Below are 20,095 nucleotides of genomic sequence, written 5' to 3'. Positions count from 1 at the left end.
TAAATTGTAGCCTATATAAAATAAAGTATGAGCAAGCTTAACGGTTTAATTAAAAATGTTGCTTACTATTTTGAAAAATATTTTTCATTCTAATACATATTGACTATTTCACACACATATTCACAATTGGTGCAGAAATGTCCATATTTTAATATATAGAAGTGGATTTGAAAAATAGATGCGAAATGTCCACAATTGTGTACTCCATCCCATACACAGTAAATCTAACCAACGGAAAGAATAACTAACTAATAACAGAATTAATTAGATGGCTAACCTATAAGATGACTACAGCTAGACAAATCACCCACGTGTACTGCACGTGTCACAACTAACTTTGCTAACCAATATTACATAGGAAATACGACAAGTAGCACAAGTACACAGACTAACTAAACGATTGCAGCTTAGGCAGTATAATTCAAACTGCATCTATATATGTTGATCTGTGTGTGCTTCCTTTAGCTTGTTTTTCTGAGATAGCGTTCCCAAACAAAGGTGAACCCAATTTTCAGTTATTATATTCATTATACACAAATAAGAGAGAGAGAGAGAGAGAGAGGTTGTCTTGTCACTATTTTTTGCTAAAGAAACTTCCAAGATTCACCATGAAGATAATTTCCGAGAAGGATTTTCCACAAGATTCATCCATCAACATGGTTGTCGATGACGACTATGATAATACACCAGAAGAAAATACAGGGGAGAATTGTGCACATCGACGTGTTTTTAGAGGAAAGTGTGTCAGCTGTAAGAGGCTGGCATTCAAGTACGTTCATGAGGGTATGCGGTTGTTGTGGGTTACCAAAGATGAGATGGATCGGATTCGGAAGGTATAGTCTGCGAAATTGTTACAAGATAAGAAGATGGTCTTGGTTCTTGATCTAGATCAAACTCTGATTCATTCAACAACAAAAGAAAGATATCTGAGAACCCCTCAAGAACTCTTGCAAAATAACTTAAAGGATAGCCTATTCCGTCTGAGTCAACCTTGGGAAATGATAATGGTCAAGTTGAGACCTTCCGTTCACACTTTTCTGAAAGAAGCAAGTACTATGTTTGAGATTTACATGTGTACAATGAGTACACGAAGTTATGCGTTGCAAGTTGCTGAGCTTCTTGACCCTGAAAGCGTTTACTTCAAGTCAATCATTACACGTGAAGATTTACTTGAAACAAGCGAAAAGAATCTTGGTCTTGTGCTAAGGGAGGAACGCATGGTTCTTATTATTGATGATACCATAAGCGTGTGGAGTGAGCATGAATTAAACTTGATTCATATTAAGAAGTATCATTACTTTGATTCAGATCATGACTGGAGTGTTGTATCTCTTTCTGCATTGGGCACTGATGAAGGTGGGACCACTGGTAAGCTCACCACCGTTCTTCAACAACTTAAACTAATACACAGACTGTTTTTCAACCCAAAATTTGAAGGTGGACTTCAGGATAGAGATGTTAGAGACATACTTGATCGCCTTAGTGTTCTCCAAGGGTGTACATTATCCTTCAAAAATATTTTCCCTTCTGATTTTAGGCCCGAAAATTCGCGTCTCTGGTTGATGGCGGAGGAGTTAGGGGCCAAAGTTTCTATGGATAATTTGATAAACACCATCACACATGTGGTCACTTGGTTTGCCACCGCGGAGGAGTTTCAGGAGGCAGAGAGGGAAAAAATTATTTTGGTCCATCCAAAGTGGTTACGTGCTTGCTACATTGCATCAGAAAGGGTATCTGAAAAAAAGTATCTGATTAAGCCGAAAGATTCAAGTTGAGATGATCTTTGTTCACTTCTATTAACAGAACAGGTATAATTCCATTTTTTTTTGCTAAAAGTTCTTTGCAGTTAGTGAAATAGGGTTTTTTTATCCTAGACAAAGAAATTCAGCGTTCTTTAGTATTAATTTTTAGAGCCTCATTTTAAGTCGTTAATGCTACGTGATGAATTCAATTCTTCCTCAATTGTGATGAGGAGACATAGTTACAGTGATTTATCTCCTTGTTGATGTCTACAATTTCTTATGTGAATGTGGCCTTGGAAATTGAAACGAGTCTGAATATGTCCAAATTATGCTATTGTTACTATTTGTTAGATGAAAACTTATTTTGTATCTGCAATTACATGAATTGTAGGAGCGGAAGAATATTTAGCTATGTTAGTCTAACATTAGGAGGTAAAACTGATCGATCTTGAATACTAAATGTGGCTCATAAAGCTTTTCAACTTGCTCGGCATCCATCAATCCAAAGCGCATGGCATGTCATAGACTTTGTAATCACATAATTAAGGTGATATGCAAATCACTCTAATCCCATGCACCCCAACCCAAATTACTTGCTTGTTAATTGAATCAGCCCAAGCACTGTGTGCACACAAATTAATCCTAACGTGCCCTTTAACCATGGCACTCTCTGCATGCCTTACTCAATCTGATGTTGCTACAAGTGGATATCTATTTTCAGATGTTACTGTAACAACATCAAAATAAATTTTTGCATAACCGGATTTCATACTCTTCTTGTAAATTTGATGCTACAGTAACATTTAAAATGGATTAAAGTACATTTTGCATTCTTTAAGTAGGAAAGCTCATAGCACTTCACGGACTTGAACTTGTGAGTGGTTAACGCCTTATTGGGCTTCCATGTATTTCTTAGGCTTATGAGATTTTTTATGTAGCCAGGGGTGTAGGAATTACTTTGTAGCTCCCACGATGTCCTTTATACATGGTGCTGTCCTCGGGTGTCTCAAAGGTAGCTAGGGTTACAATACTACATTATATACTTCAATTGAATTAAATTATTTTGTTGTGGGTTCCAGTTAACTTAATTGTTAAAGTCTTTAATGGTAAATAAGAGATTTAAGGTTCAATCTCTACCTACATAAAAAATTAATTGGTATTTTCAGCCATATGTTTAAACTCTATAAAAATAAAAAATAAAAAAACACTTTGTTATTATTTGTTTTCAATTGGTTAATGCAACTAGTTGTTGAATTTAATTCAAAAATCTAATGACTAAAGTACTGTACTTTTATTGTAGTAACTAAGTTTTACCTCAAGGTAATTTTATTTTTATACCCTATAAATCATAAACCTTTTTTCATAGTATAAAAAATTAATAATAATAAATAGGTCCATAAAACGTAATCCATAGGTCCTACCAATTCCCTGTAAAAATAAAATAAAAAGAAGAAAAGAAAAGAAAAGAAAAAATGGGTCACTCTCATAATTACAAGATACAATCTGATTATCATTAACAATTCAACTTATCACTAATTAGGGTTAAGAATAGACTTCTACAAACATGAAACATATAGGATTTCTATTTGATGTGGCTGCCGGATATGTCCTTATCTCTATCTCTTTGTATTTGAATTCAAACTGGTTAGATGAATGCGATCAACTGGAATGGCCCCAATTCTTGAGAGAGAGAAAGAGAGAGAGAGAGTCACAATCTTGGGCTAAAGTAACTTAGAAGATTCACAATGAAGATCATTTCCGAGATGAGCTTCCCACAAGATTCATCAGATAACCCGGATTCCAGTTCATTTAGCAACATGGGTGTCCATGCTTGTATGGTTTGTAAGAGTCAAGCATTCAAGTACATTGAGATATTATAACACCTCAATTATAACATGTTGTACATATTATAAAGAAAAGGTAAGTTCAAAACATATACATTTTGAGATATTAAAAATTATTTTAGTAGCTTCATTGCACATTTGTAACCTTCTCAAGTTAAGCTTACTTTAAAAAAAAAAAAAAAAAAAAACCAAAAATAAGTGCAAAAAAATAACATGACTATGGAAATCAACTAATTTGTGTTTTTTTCATAGATTACATATCATGAAATGAAAGTATGCCCAACTCTCTCATCGTCTTCCACTCATCAACAATGCAACATTAATACATGGTGTGGGCAAATATGTATGTATGTATGTGTCTTATAGATGATTTAAAATTATGGTAGAATATGACTTTACATTGCGCACTAAATATTTTCTCTACTTATATACCCAAAACAAAAACTATCTAACCAAACTACCACAAACCTAAATCATATTTAAGCCCCTAATTAAAATAATAATAATAATAAATACTTGTAGGGATTTCAGCAGCTTGATGGGAGGCCAATGTGATAGAGGTGACGACCCCTCAGATTTTTCTTTGTCATTCTTACAAATACTTTGTCAATTTCAGGTCATTTATTTTGGTAATAGTGAAAAAAATACATTTTATTTAATAATCCACAACATTTTTGTATCTCTCTATCTCCCCCCAAGCCTTATCTGATTAGTTATTATTATTAACCCTTAATTATTATTATTATTATTGCTTTTGTTTTTAATACTAAAATGATGGGTATGATAAAAGACATAAAGAAGAGAGAAATGTGTGGTATAAGTTCAGGCAATTAATGAGAAATTAATGAGATAAAAATAAAAATAAGTTAATGTGAACTTTTAGATAACATTAAAAAAAATAAAAACACTTAAGTAAAAGTGGTTAAAAAAAATACTAAATACAAAATTAGAGCGCCATATGGCAAGCTCTTTGCTTATTGATTGACTGATTAATGCGTATTTATTTGCTTATTAATATTAATTAATGCAATAGGTGTTTGAATTTAAGTGAAAAAATATTACAATTATAAATAAATATTGGAGAATCTAAAGTGTACTTAAGGTATTGTAGTTAAGTTTAATCTAAAGGTTATATAGTTTTTTTATACTATAAACCATAAATCTTTTCATTCTAAAATTAAAAAAAATAAAAGAAAAAGAAAAAGAAAAAAAATGGGTCACTCATATACAAGATTAAAATTTCTTTAATTACAAGCTCTATACTTATTCAGCCTCATTTAGTTCACTTATACGGAAATTTAAGTAAAATCAATATGTTGCTATCCATTTCCAATAAAAAGCAAGAGTAATATAAGAGTGCCTTGTTTGTTGGTTCTCTAAACTGTAAAACACTACACAAGTTCACAAATCAGAGGTGACGTTTTGGTTCTAATTTGTTATGCAAAAATATAAGAGAGAGAGAGAGAGAGAGAGAGAGAGAGCTTGTCACAATCTTGGGCTATAGAAACATACAAGATTCATCATGAAGATCATTTCCGAGAAGGGCTTCCCACAAGATTTGTCAGACTTGGAGTCCAGTTCATCCAGCGACTTGGATGTTGATACTAAGACTTGTGCACATCTCAGGGTTGTAAGAGGAATGTGTTGGGTTTGTAAGAGTGAAGTATTCAAGTATATTGATAAGGATTTGTGGCTTAGCCCTGATGAAATTGCTGGGATACGGATGGTAGAATCAGAGAAATTGTTAAAAGATAGAAAGATCGTTTTAGTTCTTGATTTGGATCATACTTTGCTTCATTCAACAAAAGATAGCAGACATCTGAAAACCCGTCAAGAACTTTTGGAACATAATATCAACAAGGATGGCCTAATCTCTCTGAAACATTTGGGGATGATGACCAAGTTGAGGCCTTACGTCCACACTTTTCTTAAAGAAGCAAGTACCATGTTTGAGATGTACATATATACAACTGCTGATCGACGCTATATATCGTTAATGGCTGAGTTTCTTGACCCTGAAAATGTTTACTTCAAGTCAAGGATTATCGTACGTGAAGATTTATTTGCCCCAGATGAAAAGAATCTTCAACTGGTGCTGAGGCACCAACGCATGGTTCTTGTTCTTGATGATACAAAGCACGTGTGGAGATATCATCCAGATAACTTGATTCTTGTTAAGAGATATTATTTCTTTGATGCAAGACATGACATTGTATCTCTTTCTGCCATGAACAATGATGAAGGTGAGACCACTGGTGTGCTCGCGACCATTCTCCAGAAACTTAAACTAATCCACAGACTGTTTTTCAACCCCAAATTCAAGGGTGGTCTTGCGCATAGAGATGTTAAATTGATACTTGATCGCCTTAAGGTACTCCAAGGATGTAAATTAACCTTTGAAGGTATTTTTCCTTCCAATTTCGAGCCCCAAAATTCGCGTCTTTGGATGATGGCAGAGGAGTTAGGAGCCATTTGTTCTACGAGTGTTTTTACATCCAGGACACATGTGGTCACTTTGGTTGCCACGGAGGAGGAATCTCAGCAGGCAGAGCTGGACGGAATAATTTTGGTCCATCCAGCTTGGTTACATAATTGCTATGAGTTAGCCAAAAGGTTTCCTGAATCGGATTATCCGATTAAGCTGAAAAATAAGAAATTGAGATCATCTTAGTTCACTTCTATTGACAGCACTGGTATAATTTCCAATTTTTTGTTGTTAAATGTTCTTTTCAATTAGTGAATAGAGTTTTTTTCCCCTTGGACAAAGACATTTAGAATCCTAACTTCTATTTTTTAGGGCTTGATTTCTAGTAGTCAATTGCTATGTCTAGGAATTGAATTCTTCCTCAATTGTGACGAGGAGACGTGATTACTTTGGTTTTTGATAATCAGATTCATATATCTCCTTTTTTGAGGCCCACATTTTTTTTTTCTGTGAATTTGGCCATGGCAATTGAAACAAGGCCCTATTGAATATATCCAATTATGCTATTGTTAAATAGAAAACTTCTTTTGTATCTGCAATTGCATGAATTGTTGGGGTGGGAGAATATTAAGCAATGTTAGTCTAACATCAGGTGGTTAAACTGATCTTGAATCATAGTTTAACATGCATAGACAAAAAAAGAAGCTGAAAGAGTTTTACTATTGCCAAAAAGTGTTTATAAGCACTTGCTGCATGCTTTACTCAAGCTGCCATGCGAGGAACAATAATTGCAAATAGGTGGTCAAATCTTGAAAACTTAAGATCAAGAATGGTCTGATTTGACCCTACTAAAAACAAACTAGCATTATTGAACATGAAGTCGAGCTACCTGAACATGGTGATCTAGATATTATGGACTGTTTTGGAAGTCGAAGTGATGAAAAGGTGCCTAGGAAAATGACATAACCTATCCTAGATTTGCAGTTCGTGGGATCCCCCGCTCAATTAGACTATGAAGGCAGTAGGGTGAAGAGGATTAACAACTACAAAATGAACATCAGTATGAGAATGCATAAATTGGCACATCTATTTCATAGTATATGCAAAGTCTGGATATGCGAATGTTAAGTATTGTATGGCACCAACAATGCTACGAAATGGAGTGTGATCAGATAGAATGTTGCACTTGGTTTTTTCAAGTCATGAGGTAGTAGTGTAAGGAGTAGTGCAAGGCTTACAGTCAGAATATTATGCATGTGAAGAAGATCCGCAACATATTTTTCTTGATGAACAAAGAAGCCTTTAGAAGTATATTTTGAAAGGAATTCCTTTTAACCTAGAATATGTTGTGTAGCAGATTATTAGGTTAATTTATGTGATGGTTTTTAGACCCCTTAAAACACAATTGAATTAACCTAGGTAATTAACCAAGTTGTTACTTAGTCCAATTTAACAAATCTAGGTTATCATAATCAAAACAATCATATCATGCAAAGCAGCAAAAAGATAAATAACACAAAGATATGATCACCCAGGAAACCAAACAGGTAAAAACCTAGGGAGGATTTGACCTAGCTATCCTCAAGGTAAACTTGAATCCACTATCTTGAAAGAATTGAAGTTCATACAATAAGACTTACAAGTCTTCACGCTCGACTTCTTATTGCTACCAACCAGTAAAACTTACTAACATGACCACGTGCAAGTTCCGAATCCACAGACTCTTTCTTTCTTGGATTCACCACCAAATACAAGCACACCCGCTTGTGTTTTTTTTAAGTTTCAATGGCAGCAATCGAGTTGGTCATCAAGGTGTAGATAATATCTCTTCCTTGAAAACCCTAAGTTTGTGTAAAGGAAAGCTCATCTAGATCTCACAAGAGATTTACACAAACAGCAATATGAGTAATACTAAAATGTGGCTAGGGTTTGCCTTTTATATTTAGGACAAATTAGAAAACCCTAAACGTTTTAAACAATTAGAGCTGAGTTGGAAATTTGCAGAAAAACACATTCTACCCGAGATTCGATCGATCGAGCCTAAGCTTCGATCGATCAAGTCAAGCCGAAATGCACAATACTTTCTGCATTAGCTTGATTCCAACTTTACATAAAATATACAACTTTGAGCAAGACTAAAACACTTCTAAACACATTGTTTTGATCATGGTTTGCTAACAATACATATTAGAGTTCTAAATACATAAAAACCTAAGTTTTTAGAACCTAACATTATGTATTTTTTATTGAACAATTCAGTTATAAAAAGTAATACAATGGAATCAGCAATCACCATATTTTCAAGCAATAAATAGTAAAGCATATGACATATATAAGATAAGGCAACGAAGTGGAAAACCAATAGATCAACACTCCTGAAGAAAAATTACTATGAAGGAAACCCTCCCCAATAAAACAATCCATTATACTAAGGAATTTTTTACAATCTAGTATAAAATATTTATACCTACATGGTAGATGAACTTATAACTTATACACCTTCAACAAGTTCATTGCTTTCAAAAAAAACATAATAATATGATGAACATGATTTTTCTTTATAATGTTAAAGTTCTTTTTAATGATATATTCAGTGTATGTTCACGTGATAGTGAAAATGAAAAAATTTGCATATTTGTTTTATTATAATATGATATGGTCTTTAAAACCAAGGAGATCATCTTTGAGTTGGGTAAGATGAGTATCCAACAATATCCTATCTTGTGACTTAACGTTTAAGCTTAGATTTTGGTTTCTAAATTAGTGACGTTTCAATGTAATTTTTTCTTTTAAAATGTATTTAGGAGTCAAAATAATGTAATTTTTCTTTTAGATTGTAACAAGATAAAATAATATATAGTTTTTACGTATTTTCATGGAATATAATGTAATTTTTAATTTTATTCTATTAAAGATGTATTTTTATTTCCTCTTTTTCTTTTCTTTTTTTTCTTAATTTTATCATGAGAAAATCTAGGGTTTTTTTTTTTTTTTCCAAACTTAAAACCCTCAATCTAAGGGGTAAAGTATAATCAATGAAGTTTTATTATTTTGAAAAGTCAAATTTAACTCCCACAGTCCCACTTGGATAGTGGTTCTCAACATGATGATATGAAAATTTTTATTATAATATAAAAGCAAGACCATTGTCTACATAATAATCTACATTTGGAAGCATTAATTAGCATTTCACGTATTTTAGCTTGTGAGTAGTTATCGGGCTTCTATATATCTCATAGGCTCTATGTGATTTTTGATGTGGCCAGTAGTGTTGGCATTATTTTTTTAGCTTCCATGATGTCCTATATAACTAATTAAGTCTCGGGTATTTGTTTCTCTTAGAGACGAAAAAAAAGAAGTCTCTCGGGTGGCTCAAACTGATAAAGTGGGTTACAATATATTCAAAAAAAAAAAAAAAACAAAAAATCAAAAAACAAACAAACAAACAAAAAAACAAAACAGTGTTAGGTAAGACGTAAAAATTAGTTACAATACCTTAAATCTATCAATTATAATACCTCAATTGAATTCAAATATTTGATTGCTATTTAGTTTCTTATTAATGTTAATTAATGGAATTAAGTGTTAATTATCACCGCGCATCCTTGGTACGGTGGTCACTCCACAAATATAAATGTTTGTGGGATGTGGGGGGTAAGGGTCAGGGTTCAAGTTTTCAAGAGGAAACTTCACACACATATATACTTAGACTAGGCTAAACTAAAGTAGAAATTCTATCTTGTATTTAAAAAAAAAAAATAGGTGTTAATTTAATTAGAAAATTTAATAATTATAAATTTCAAAAATTGAAGAATCTAATATAGTGTATTAGAAACCTTTCCCCTTAGCCCAAAGGTTATTTAGTGTTTTGTATCCTAAACCATAAGGGGGTGTTTGGTACATGCACTTAAAAACAGAAAATTGTTATTTGAAAACATGTGTGAAAATACATGTGGATGAAAAAGTGTGTAAAAATACGTGTAATGTTGTTTAAAAACTAAAAATTGTTGTTTGAAAACATATATCAAACACCATCTTTTCATCATCAAAATATTTTTTTTTTAAAAGGAGAAAATTGGGTCACAGTCATATACAAGAGTTGCTTTAATTACAGACTCTATACTTTGTTCAGCCTCATTTGATTCCATTGTACGGTAATATAGTGCTATCCATTTCCAATAAGAGGTAAGAGTAAAAAAAATATTTATAATATACGGATAAAGCCGTTTCTCAAAAATAATAATAATACGGTTAAAGTCTCAACAATAAAATAAATGATTTAAAAAAAAAAAAAAAAGTAAATAAAGGAAGAAAAGGAAGGTATAAGAGTGCGTTCTTGGTTCTCTAAACTCCATAACACTACAGAGTACGGACGTTCACAAATCACAGGTGACGTTTTGGTTCTAATCTGTTATCCACAAATTTAAGAGAGAGAGAGAGAGAGAGCTTGCAACAATCTTGGGCTAAAGAAACATACAAGATTCATCATGAAGATCATTTCCGTGAAGGGTTTCCCACAAGATTTATCAGACATGGCTTCCAGTTCATCCAGCAACTTGAATCTTCATACACGTAAAGCAAATATTAGGATTGAAAGGGTAGAGTCTACGGAGACTTGTGCACATCCTAGTGTCGAAAGAGGAGCGTGTATGGTTTGTAAGAGTCGAGTATTCATGTACATTGACAAGGATTTGTGGCTTAGCCCTGATGAAATTGATGGGATACGGAAGGTAGAGTCAGAGAGACTGTTAAACGATAGAAAGCTCGTTTTAGTTCTTGATTTGGATAATACTTTGCTTCATACAACAGGAGAACGCAAACATCTCAAAACCCGTCAAGAACTTTTGCAACATAATATCAAAGAGGATGGCCTAATCCCTCTGAAACATTACGGGATGATGCTCAAGTTGAGGCCTTTCGTCCACACTTTTCTTAAAGAAGCAAGTACCATGTTTGAGATGTACATATATACAAGTGCTGATCGACGCTATGCATCGTTAATGGCTGAGTTTTTTTGACCCTGAAAATGTTTACTTCAAGTCAAGAATTATTGCACGTGAAGATTTACTTGCCCCAGATGAAAAGAGTCTTCTACTGGTGATGAGACACCAACGCATGGTTCTTGTTCTTGATGATACCGAGTGTGTGTGGAGAAATCATCGACATAACTTGATTCTTGTTAAGAGATATGATTACTTTGATGCAAGACATGACCTTGTATCTCTTTCTGCAATGAACAATGATGAAGGTGAGACCACCGGCGTGCTCGCGACCATTCTCAAGAAACTCAAACTAATCCACAGACTGTTTTTCAACCCAAAATTCAAGGGTAGTCTTGCGTATAGAGATGTTACAATGATACTTGATCGCCTTCAGGTACTCCAAGGATGTAAATTAACCTTTGAAGGTATTTTTCCTTCCGGTTTCAAGCCCCAAAATTCGCGTCTTTGGATGATGGCAGAGGAGTTAGGAGCCATTTGTTCTACGAGTGTTTTCACCTCCTGGACACGTGATCACTTTGGAAGCCACAGAGGAGGAGTCTCAAGAGGTGGAGCTGGACAGAATGATTTTGGTTCATCCAGCTTGGTTACATTATTGCTACGAGAAAGTCAGAAGGTATCCTGAAGCGAATTATCCGATTAAGCTGAAAAAATAGAAGTTGAGATCATTATCTTAGTTCACTTCTATTGACAGCACAGGTATAATTTCCATTTTTTTTTGTTAAATGTTCTTTGCAATTAGTGAAGTAGAGTTTTTTTTTTCTCTCCTGGACAAAGACATTTAGGTTTTTTTTCTTCTATTTTTTGGAGCTTGGTTTCAAGTAGTTAATTGCTATGTCTAGGAATTGATTTCTACCTCAATTGTGATGAGGAGACATGATTACTATGGTTTTTGATAATCTGATTCATATATCTCCTTTTTTTGAGGTCCACAATTTTTTTTCTGTGAATTTGGCCATGAAAATTGAAACAAGACCCTACTGAATATATCCAACTATGCTATTGTTAAATAGAAAACTTATTTTGTATCTGCAAGTGCATGAATTGTAGGGGTGGGAGAATATTAAGCTATGTTAGTCTAACATCAGGTGGTTAAACTGATCTTGAATCATAGTTTAACATGCATAGACAGAGAATGTAAGCTGAATGAGTTTTACTATACCTGAAGTATTTATACAAAAAATGGGAAGCTGCCATATCCCCACTACTAGGGCACTTGTTTTGTCAAGGCCACTTGTTTCGCTTTCAATACAACCTCTCTTAATACTAAGTACCCATTTGGATACAGCTGATATTTATTAGTGTATGTGTTTTGGCCCTTTTTTTTTTTTTGAGAAGAGCGTTTCACGTGGGATTATGCTTTTCCAGTGGGTCCCGTGCATTTTTTATGGGACCCAAAAGTACTATATTCAAAAAAAAATTTAAAATTGGATCCCACAGTACTATTCACATATTTAATTATTTTGTTACAGTATTTTTAATTTTTAGCAAAATAAGCGGTATCCAAACAGATCCTAAATATGACTCATAAAGTTTTTCAACTTGCACGGATCCATTGATCCCAAGCACACTAATTAATCATCATTGTAGTTCACTCTAAACTGGCAAAATATTGTCTCATTCTTGGTTATTGAACACTTTATATAGGCAATGTTCATAATCTCATGCCTAATGTACATATTTTTTATTTATTAATGTTCACATTTAAAAGGTGAAATAAATAATGTGTATTGATGATGTACTTTGAAGAGTGTGCGAGAATAAATGCTCTCTAATCACATGCACCCCACTCTAAAATGCTTGCTTGTTAATTGAACCGCAACCCAAGCACAGCATATATGCTTTTGACATAAAATAATCAATGCACCTCTTCTCAAATAACAAGCAACCATATACACTGTCACACCCCAAATCCAAAAGGTTTCAAAGCGTGAGGGAAGAACCATTAAGAGCAAGAATGTAAGAGATTTTTTTTCCCCTCTCCTCGACACATGATAAGAATAAATAACCATATTAAAATCTTCATATTACAAGTCAGAGCTCTATAACACTTTTACAAACTATAACTCAAGTCATGTGCCTCCAAATAATGCATGAATATATATCAAAGCTCCAAATGGATAACACAAACCACAATCCCTTCTAGAATGCACAACCTCAACATTGAAGTTATGCCTACAAAGCCTAAGGCTAACAAACCTCAAGTATCTAACCTCCAATAGAATTAATTATGATCTCGTTAAACTTTGCAAGATTGAGTCACCAACCAATCATAGCATAAATCTCTAAATTAGGATAATTCTCCAATCACCACTAATAAAACAAGCTCTATGCCCAAGGTATAGCAAATTTATTTGAAAAACTATTGGAGAGTGGGATGAGCTAAAGCCTAGTAAGTAGCATAATTAATGGGGGTGGAGGAAATACAAGTTCATGAAAATGAGCATTTTAAAAACATGCAATAATTTTGGGGATTTCCATTTGAATTCTGCAAAATAATTTCCTTAACATCTTGACAAGAATGATAGACATATTGTAGCACCAAGCTTCCCAAATAACTATGAAACTACATATTATTCATTATGAGCCATAAAATATCCAATACCATTTCAAATCCAAAAACCTCACCCAAGGTCACATGACAAGGTCATCACACAGATGGGGTCGTCAAATAGACGGGTCGTCACACAGACGGGTTGACACACAGACGGAGTCGTCACACAAACGGGCCATCACACAGATGAGGTAATCATCGATATCATGGCACAATGACAAAACCATATCAAAAGCTCACAAGTTAAAGTATTTGAAATACACAATTCACTTCCAAGTAGTTTCATAAAGTATTTACATAACCAAATAGCCACAATATTCTCAAAGTCCTCTAAACTATTTCTTGTCATAAATATTTTGCTAGAATTTCCCAAATAATACAAGCTAAAATAAAGCATCTTTAGAATTTGCAAATAATGCAATAAATTCATAAAATCCATTCCTAGGAATTTTATAAAAAATGCTTATCTTTTCCATGCCAACAAATCATGCATTTCCCCATATACATCACCAAATATAATGCCCTTTTCACAAATAATCACATACATTAAAATTACAACAAAAAGCTTTCTAGGAAAATATAGTTTCCATAAACAATTTCCCAAAATGTGTTTAACCCAAAAACAATGCTTTATACAACATGGTTATTTTCAAAAATATTACATTAAAAAGCTACTTACCTCGGAAAGCCAACCAATGTTACCTCAACCGGGCATCACAAAATTAACCAATCCCGTCACTAGGTCCATCACCAAGAATCTCAAAACCTTGGGTCTCTTGCACTTCAAAATCTCATGGAGTTTTAGCTCATCTAGGAGAATCAATGGAGACATAATCCTCCCTAATAGGGAGATTTCAACTAGAGAGGGGGAAAGAAATGATGAAGAAGATGGGAGATAGAATGTTTGTGTGTGTTTCGGTGGGTGGGTGAGATAGAAGGATAGAGAAATAGAGAGAAGGGGCAGCTGGTCAAGAGGGAGAGAGATATCAACGTGAAATGAGGAAGAAAAAGGGGGGGGGATAGCTGACTTATGGGAGGAGCTTAATTACAAGTTTGCCCCCAAAATATCTTGTGGTAAATTACCACTTCACTCTTAAGGTTCCTCCCATATTTCATTTGGCCCCATAAATCACTTAAGTATTCATAAGTCCCCCCTAAAATAGTTAAACACACAAATAAAAAGATGAACTCCAATTCAGATATTATTCTCTTTCAAAAGAAAATTGCTTTAAAGAAAAATATTTGGGGCGTTACATACACCTTAGCAATTGCTGAATGCTTTATACAAGCTGCAATGCCGGAACAATGATTGCAAATATGTGGTTAAAGCTTGAAAAATGAATATCAAGAATCGCCTGATTTGACCTACTAAAAAAATTTACAATTATTGAATTACATGCAGACAAGTTGCCTCTGATTTTGACCATCCATTATGAAAGAGTTCTTGCACGAAAGACTTGAATTTTTTATGCATATTCCTTCTCGAACTAATTGGGTTTTTATCAAAACCCAACAATACAAATAATTTTTTCATGAAATCTTTTAGTACATAAATTGAGTCACACAAGTGGGATTCAATTTGTTGGAACCGAAGAGTATCACCAAAAGAGCAGTGGAAGAAATCTTTTAGTACATACATGTACATCGCCTGCTTGTTCCATACAAAAGCAACGTCCCAAGAGAACTAATTTCCAAATCAAAGGCTATGTTTCAATTTGAGAATTTAAAATGAAAGTTACTTGTTTAGACCCTAATGCATGTGGCTTGCTATTGAATTTAATCAATTTTGACTTAACTGAGTAATTAATTAATCCAAATTTAGTTTGCAAGATTAACGCAGGTAAGCAACAACAGTAAAAAATTATGACTCACATAAGGGACAAAATAGCTAGGGACCGTGATACTCTTAAACTTTAAGGTAATGGTCATCACACTCTATAAAAATTTTTATAGCCAATTTATTCTCTGAACTTTACACATGTACCAAATTAATACTTTTGTTCATTTTACCATTTAAGTTAACTAAGGCCAGTCATTTGTTAAGTCTGGATTATTCCATTATCCCAAAAAAAAAAGATTATTCTACTAATAAATTATGTTCACAAAACCTTATTATCTTATCAGCAAATCAACTTAGCCATGAACCAAATTTCAGTAGCTTGACCTGTTGTATCCCTTGTTTCTTTTTGTTTGTTGTAAAGAAATGTCTTTAAGATAAAAATAAAAATAAAAATTCAGAAGAACAACATTCAAAATTCCATCCCTATGGCGCACAACATGGCCATGATTTCATCGGGTAGTAGTCTTCACCGCACCAGATTAGAGCAGGCTAGGTGGCTGTTGCTGTCAAACGGCTCCGCACCAGATTTGCTGTGGTTCAATTGAAAGATCCTGTCCTTCTCTCTCTCTCTCTCTCTCTCTCATTGGTTTGGGTTTGGTTAATCTTGTCCACGTGGGTGTCACGTGAGAGACTTTAATTTATTTAAATGGTAAACTTAACAAAAGTATCAATTTGGCACGTGTAAAATTAAGGGAGTAAATTGACTAAAATAAAAGTTCAGAAGTATGATAGCCACGGCTCTAAAGTTAAGGTGGTGTTTAAGAATTTTTACGGAAAAAAACCAGTAGTTTTTAAGGATATTTGACGAGGATTCATCTATGAAAGGAGCTTACCAAAAGAGCGTCATGCTAAACTAATGCCTATGGTTGATGGTCCTCTTAAATTTCTTCAATGCATTGGTGAAAATGCATAAAAATTCAAGCTTCCAAGGGATTATGACGTTTCAGCAACTTTTAATGTTTCTATCATTCACCATCCAATGAAGAAAAAAGCAAGCAAAGACTTGAGGGAGAGTCTTTTTTAACTAGCCAGGGGAAAGGACAAGTGTTTTCCAACTAGGAGAGCTTGACACCGAAGTCTCTCATGACTAGGGGTGTCCAAGTAACCCGTTTATCCGACCAAACTGAGCAACCCGCCCAGGCCGACCTGCTTGCCACCCAATTCAACGACTCTGGCAGTTGGCAGCAGGTCTCAACCCTCCAAACTTGATTCTGGCTGGTTAAGTGGTGGGTTTTCTCCTTTAAAACCCCAGCCACCCGACCTGCCCGACCACCACATCAAATGAACCATCCTCTGTTCAGATCTGGCGATGATTAGCCGTCTTTCTTTTAGATCTGGCGACGATTTTTCTCAAATCTACTTAGATCCGGTGATTTTGGCTCAAATCCAACGATATTTTTCAAAAAATCGCTCAGATCGGTGACGTTGAAGCTTAGATCGGTAACTTTGCCTTAGATCCGACAATGTTTAAGCTCAGATTGGTGACGTTTCTCTCTCCTCCAACCAGATTAGACAACATTTCATTCTCCTCCACTCGTCACCACTGTTCATCAGTTTCAACCGAACTGACCGATCGTTTTTTAGAATCCGATCCAACTCAACCCATGGTGATTAGTGGTCAGTTGCGAGTCTGTTCCTCTCCCACCCGACCTGAGTAGGTCGAGTCCGGGTTGAGTCCAAACTTGACCCGAATCGACCCGTGGTCAGCCCTACTCATGACCAAGTGAATAACTTGCAAAAATAGAATGAATTAATCCAAAATAATTAATCCGCAAGCCATACACCATCGGAAAGATGTATGTTTCTAGTTTACAAATGCAACAAATAGTATGCACTTTGAATAGTCTTTTTCAACTGAAAGAATGAATTCAGAAAACTATACAAATTTTAAATGATCTTGTTATTAGTTGCGTCTATTTGCTTTCCAAAGTATCCTTTTCAATTATCATGCATGTTTGGTTAGAGGGTGATTTTTTTTTTCTTTGAAAGCTTGGCTAGAGGGTATTTTTAGTTGTATTTTGTCAAGTATTTTATTTTTATAAAATGTTTTTGTATCGAAATGTAAGTTATTATTAGTCTAGAAGTCCTAGTGAATGTATAGAAGCATATCAGAAAATATTGATTGTTATTTCAACCCTTGCTTTTGAGTTCTTTTGTTAAAAAAAAAAAAAAAAAAACTCTCTCCTCTCGTCTCTCTCTCCTCTCTCTCTCTCTCTCTCTCTCTCTCTCTCTCTCTCTCTTCTCTCTCTCTCTCTCTCTCTCCTCTCTCTCTCTCTCTCTCTCTCTCTCTCTCTCTCTCTCTCTCTCTCTCTCTCTCTCTCTCAATCAAAGGAAGGATAAGGCTTAGGGAGAAATCAAATAGATAGCTACATACTCATTAATACATCCGAAGTACAAGTATAAACAGGGAGAACTTACATTCTTAAACTAAATAAAATACATGGTTATTGTCATCTTTCAAATGTAAAATCATTTTATTTTGGCCATGGATGGTTAAAAAAACAGTCTAAGCATCCATAATTTATGTCAATTTTATAAATATACTTCAGTTTTACTTTTTTCACACTTTTGAATACTTCTCATTCATATTTATAGTTTCAAATGTATGTTTTTAAGTCTACTGCAACCAAATTATCCTGATATTTACTTTATCATTTGATATCTAAAAATCTTTACTTATTGTGTTATTCAAGGAAGAAGAATGTCTCAATATTTACTACTTCTTTTTTTGGTATTTACTTATTGCATGCAATCATCAATTTGTTTGCATGCAACTAAATAAAAATCTCAATTGTTTTCTTGAAGCCATTGCATTTTAATGGTGTTAAAATATAAAAATGTGTGTGTGTTTTTTTTTTTTTTTAAGTGGCATCATCCAAAAAAATATTTTAAAATTTTGATTTTTTTTTTAGAAATAAAAAATAACGTGAATTATATTATTTGTTAATTGAGTTTGGATTGTGCAGTGTAAAGCCCAAAGTAAGCCAACTACGTTTTATTTTATTTTTTTTACCAAATTTTTGTTGAAAAAAAGGGTTGAGTCACAGGTTAATTGGGTCGAGTCAAGGTTGATTTGCAAAAAATGGGTAGGGTCATAGGTCAACCATTTTCTATTCGGATCAATAAATTTAAATTCAGGTCAAGTTAGAAAATACCAACCCGCTTCGCCATGTCTAGTTGAGAGCTAGAGGATTCATCTCCTGTATATACCCTCAATTCAACACCCTTAGAGCATTGGCATTAGGTTTGCTATGTCAAATATCATTTTAACACAAAAACGTACTTTATCAATTTTAGCATGGAATTTTACAATACACTTTGCATCACATATTCTATTTTAAAATTACACCACATTAAAATTATCTTTAAAAAAAAATCTTAGATTTATTAAAAAATTTACAAAAAGTAAAAATAAAAAAAGCTCAAGCACCACTGTCCATCACCCCCACAACCCTCCACCATCGTCCATCGGAACCCACCAATAGAGAGAGCTTCAGTCCTAGATGAGAAAAACAAGTGCAAAAAAAAAAAAAAAAAAAAAATCGAGAAATAGATAGAAGAGACAAAAGATAGAGAGGTCAATTGCCATTGATGGTGATTCGCCGATCTTAACCACTGATCTAAACCCACTAGTGGAGCAAAAACAAGACCCAGCCATTGATCTTAACCTCATAAACAAGACCCAAGCACCAATAGTCGTTGATCTCAACCCCACTACTGCCACATTAGTCAATCTCAACCCCACCACCGCCACAACAGCCAATCTAAAAAAAAACCACAACCATGGTGGGAGAGGGACAAGAGAGGAGAGATTATCTGAGAGGGAGAAGATAGAAGATAGAAGAAAGAAAAAAGAAAAGAGAGAGGGGAATGAGAGAGAAGAGATTTTTTTTTTTTTTTTTTTTTTTTTTTTTTTTTTTTTTTTTTTTTACAACTTGTTACTTCTATAGCATGTGTTGAGGGGAAAATTTAGATGTTCCCAAATAGAATATGGGGTAGCCAGGCCGAAACTTGATGATGAGCCCTTGAAATAAAGCCCAAAGGCTTTCGGTGTCATGTAAGTCCGCCCAAGCAAAAGATAGAGGCTGCACCCTAACAAGAAGACAACAATAAAGCACAATAAACACGTTACTATTGTTAATTTGTTATATTATTAGTCCTCTTACAACATCATAGTTCCAATCAATCATCCAGAGATACGGTATTATCTCCAACGGTAGAGTGATTTTAGGTTAATAAGTGTGTTTACATGGTAAAAATCATATGTTGTCCTTATTATTATTAAGTCAACATGAGGGAAAACTTCCATAGTTTCCAAACATTATGGCCTTCATCATAATAATACTAAATAAGGATTAAAGGTTTCATAGTTACAAATAAAAGAGGAAAAATAGGATGGAATGAAGGGAGAGAGAGATCCTAGCTCAATTTAGCAAGTATTAAATTAAGATTTTGGTGAGTGTGTATTTATAAGGCATGAATGAGGTGAATGTGAGCCATTTTGAGTGAGTGAAATGGGATAAATACTAAGATTAAGGCTTTTTGTGAGTGGTGGGCTATTTATGACTAGTTAAGAGACATTTATGAGTTGTGATTGTGTGAAAGGGAGAAAAGAGTATATGAGATTAGATCAGTGTGGGCTAAGGATGATGAGTGGTGAGCTTGAGGAAAGCTAAACCACGAGCAATGT

General features: G+C 34.1%; 3 protein-coding genes across 3 annotated transcripts; all 3 read left to right on the top strand.

The window, feature by feature from the left end:
• Nucleotides 1–482: 482 nt before the first annotated feature.
• LOC115965951 (RNA polymerase II C-terminal domain phosphatase-like 4) lies at nt 483–6,391 on the top strand. The gene is made up of 2 exons (XM_031085272.1): nt 483–562; nt 5,040–6,391. Exon 2 carries the CDS (start codon nt 5,109–5,111, stop codon nt 6,255–6,257), a length of 1,149 nt encoding a protein of 382 aa, XP_030941132.1. The 5' UTR covers nt 483–562; nt 5,040–5,108; the 3' UTR covers nt 6,258–6,391.
• On the top strand, nt 494–2,046 carry LOC115965952 (RNA polymerase II C-terminal domain phosphatase-like 4). The gene has a single exon (XM_031085273.1). It carries the CDS (start codon nt 867–869, stop codon nt 1,773–1,775), a length of 909 nt encoding a protein of 302 aa, XP_030941133.1. The 5' UTR covers nt 494–866; the 3' UTR covers nt 1,776–2,046.
• Nucleotides 6,392–10,543: 4,152 nt separating the features above from the next.
• Nucleotides 10,544–11,636, top strand: LOC115964396 (RNA polymerase II C-terminal domain phosphatase-like 4). The gene is made up of 2 exons (XM_031083714.1): nt 10,544–10,971; nt 11,057–11,636. The coding sequence occupies exons 1-2, from the start codon at nt 10,544–10,546 to the stop codon at nt 11,634–11,636; spliced, it is 1,008 nt and encodes a 335-aa protein (XP_030939574.1).
• The last annotated feature ends 8,459 nt before the right edge of the window (nt 11,637–20,095 follow it).

Source organism: Quercus lobata, chromosome 10 (genome assembly GCF_001633185.2).
Source record: "Quercus lobata isolate SW786 chromosome 10, ValleyOak3.0 Primary Assembly, whole genome shotgun sequence".
Classification (NCBI taxonomy): domain Eukaryota; kingdom Viridiplantae; phylum Streptophyta; class Magnoliopsida; order Fagales; family Fagaceae; genus Quercus; species Quercus lobata.
This window is presented reverse-complemented; position numbering and strand designations above follow the sequence as displayed.

Coding starts and splice junctions, on each gene's coding strand:
- LOC115965952 (XM_031085273.1), top strand. CDS start 867: ATGGTCTTGGTTCTTGATCTAGATCAAACTCTGATTCATTCAACAACA.
- LOC115965951 (XM_031085272.1), top strand. CDS start 5,109: ATGAAGATCATTTCCGAGAAGGGCTTCCCACAAGATTTGTCAGACTTG.
- LOC115964396 (XM_031083714.1), top strand. CDS start 10,544: ATGGCTTCCAGTTCATCCAGCAACTTGAATCTTCATACACGTAAAGCA. Junction 10,972..11,056: donor GCAAGTACCATGTTTGAGAT/GTACATATATAC, acceptor CTTCAAGTCAAG/AATTATTGCACGTGAAGATT.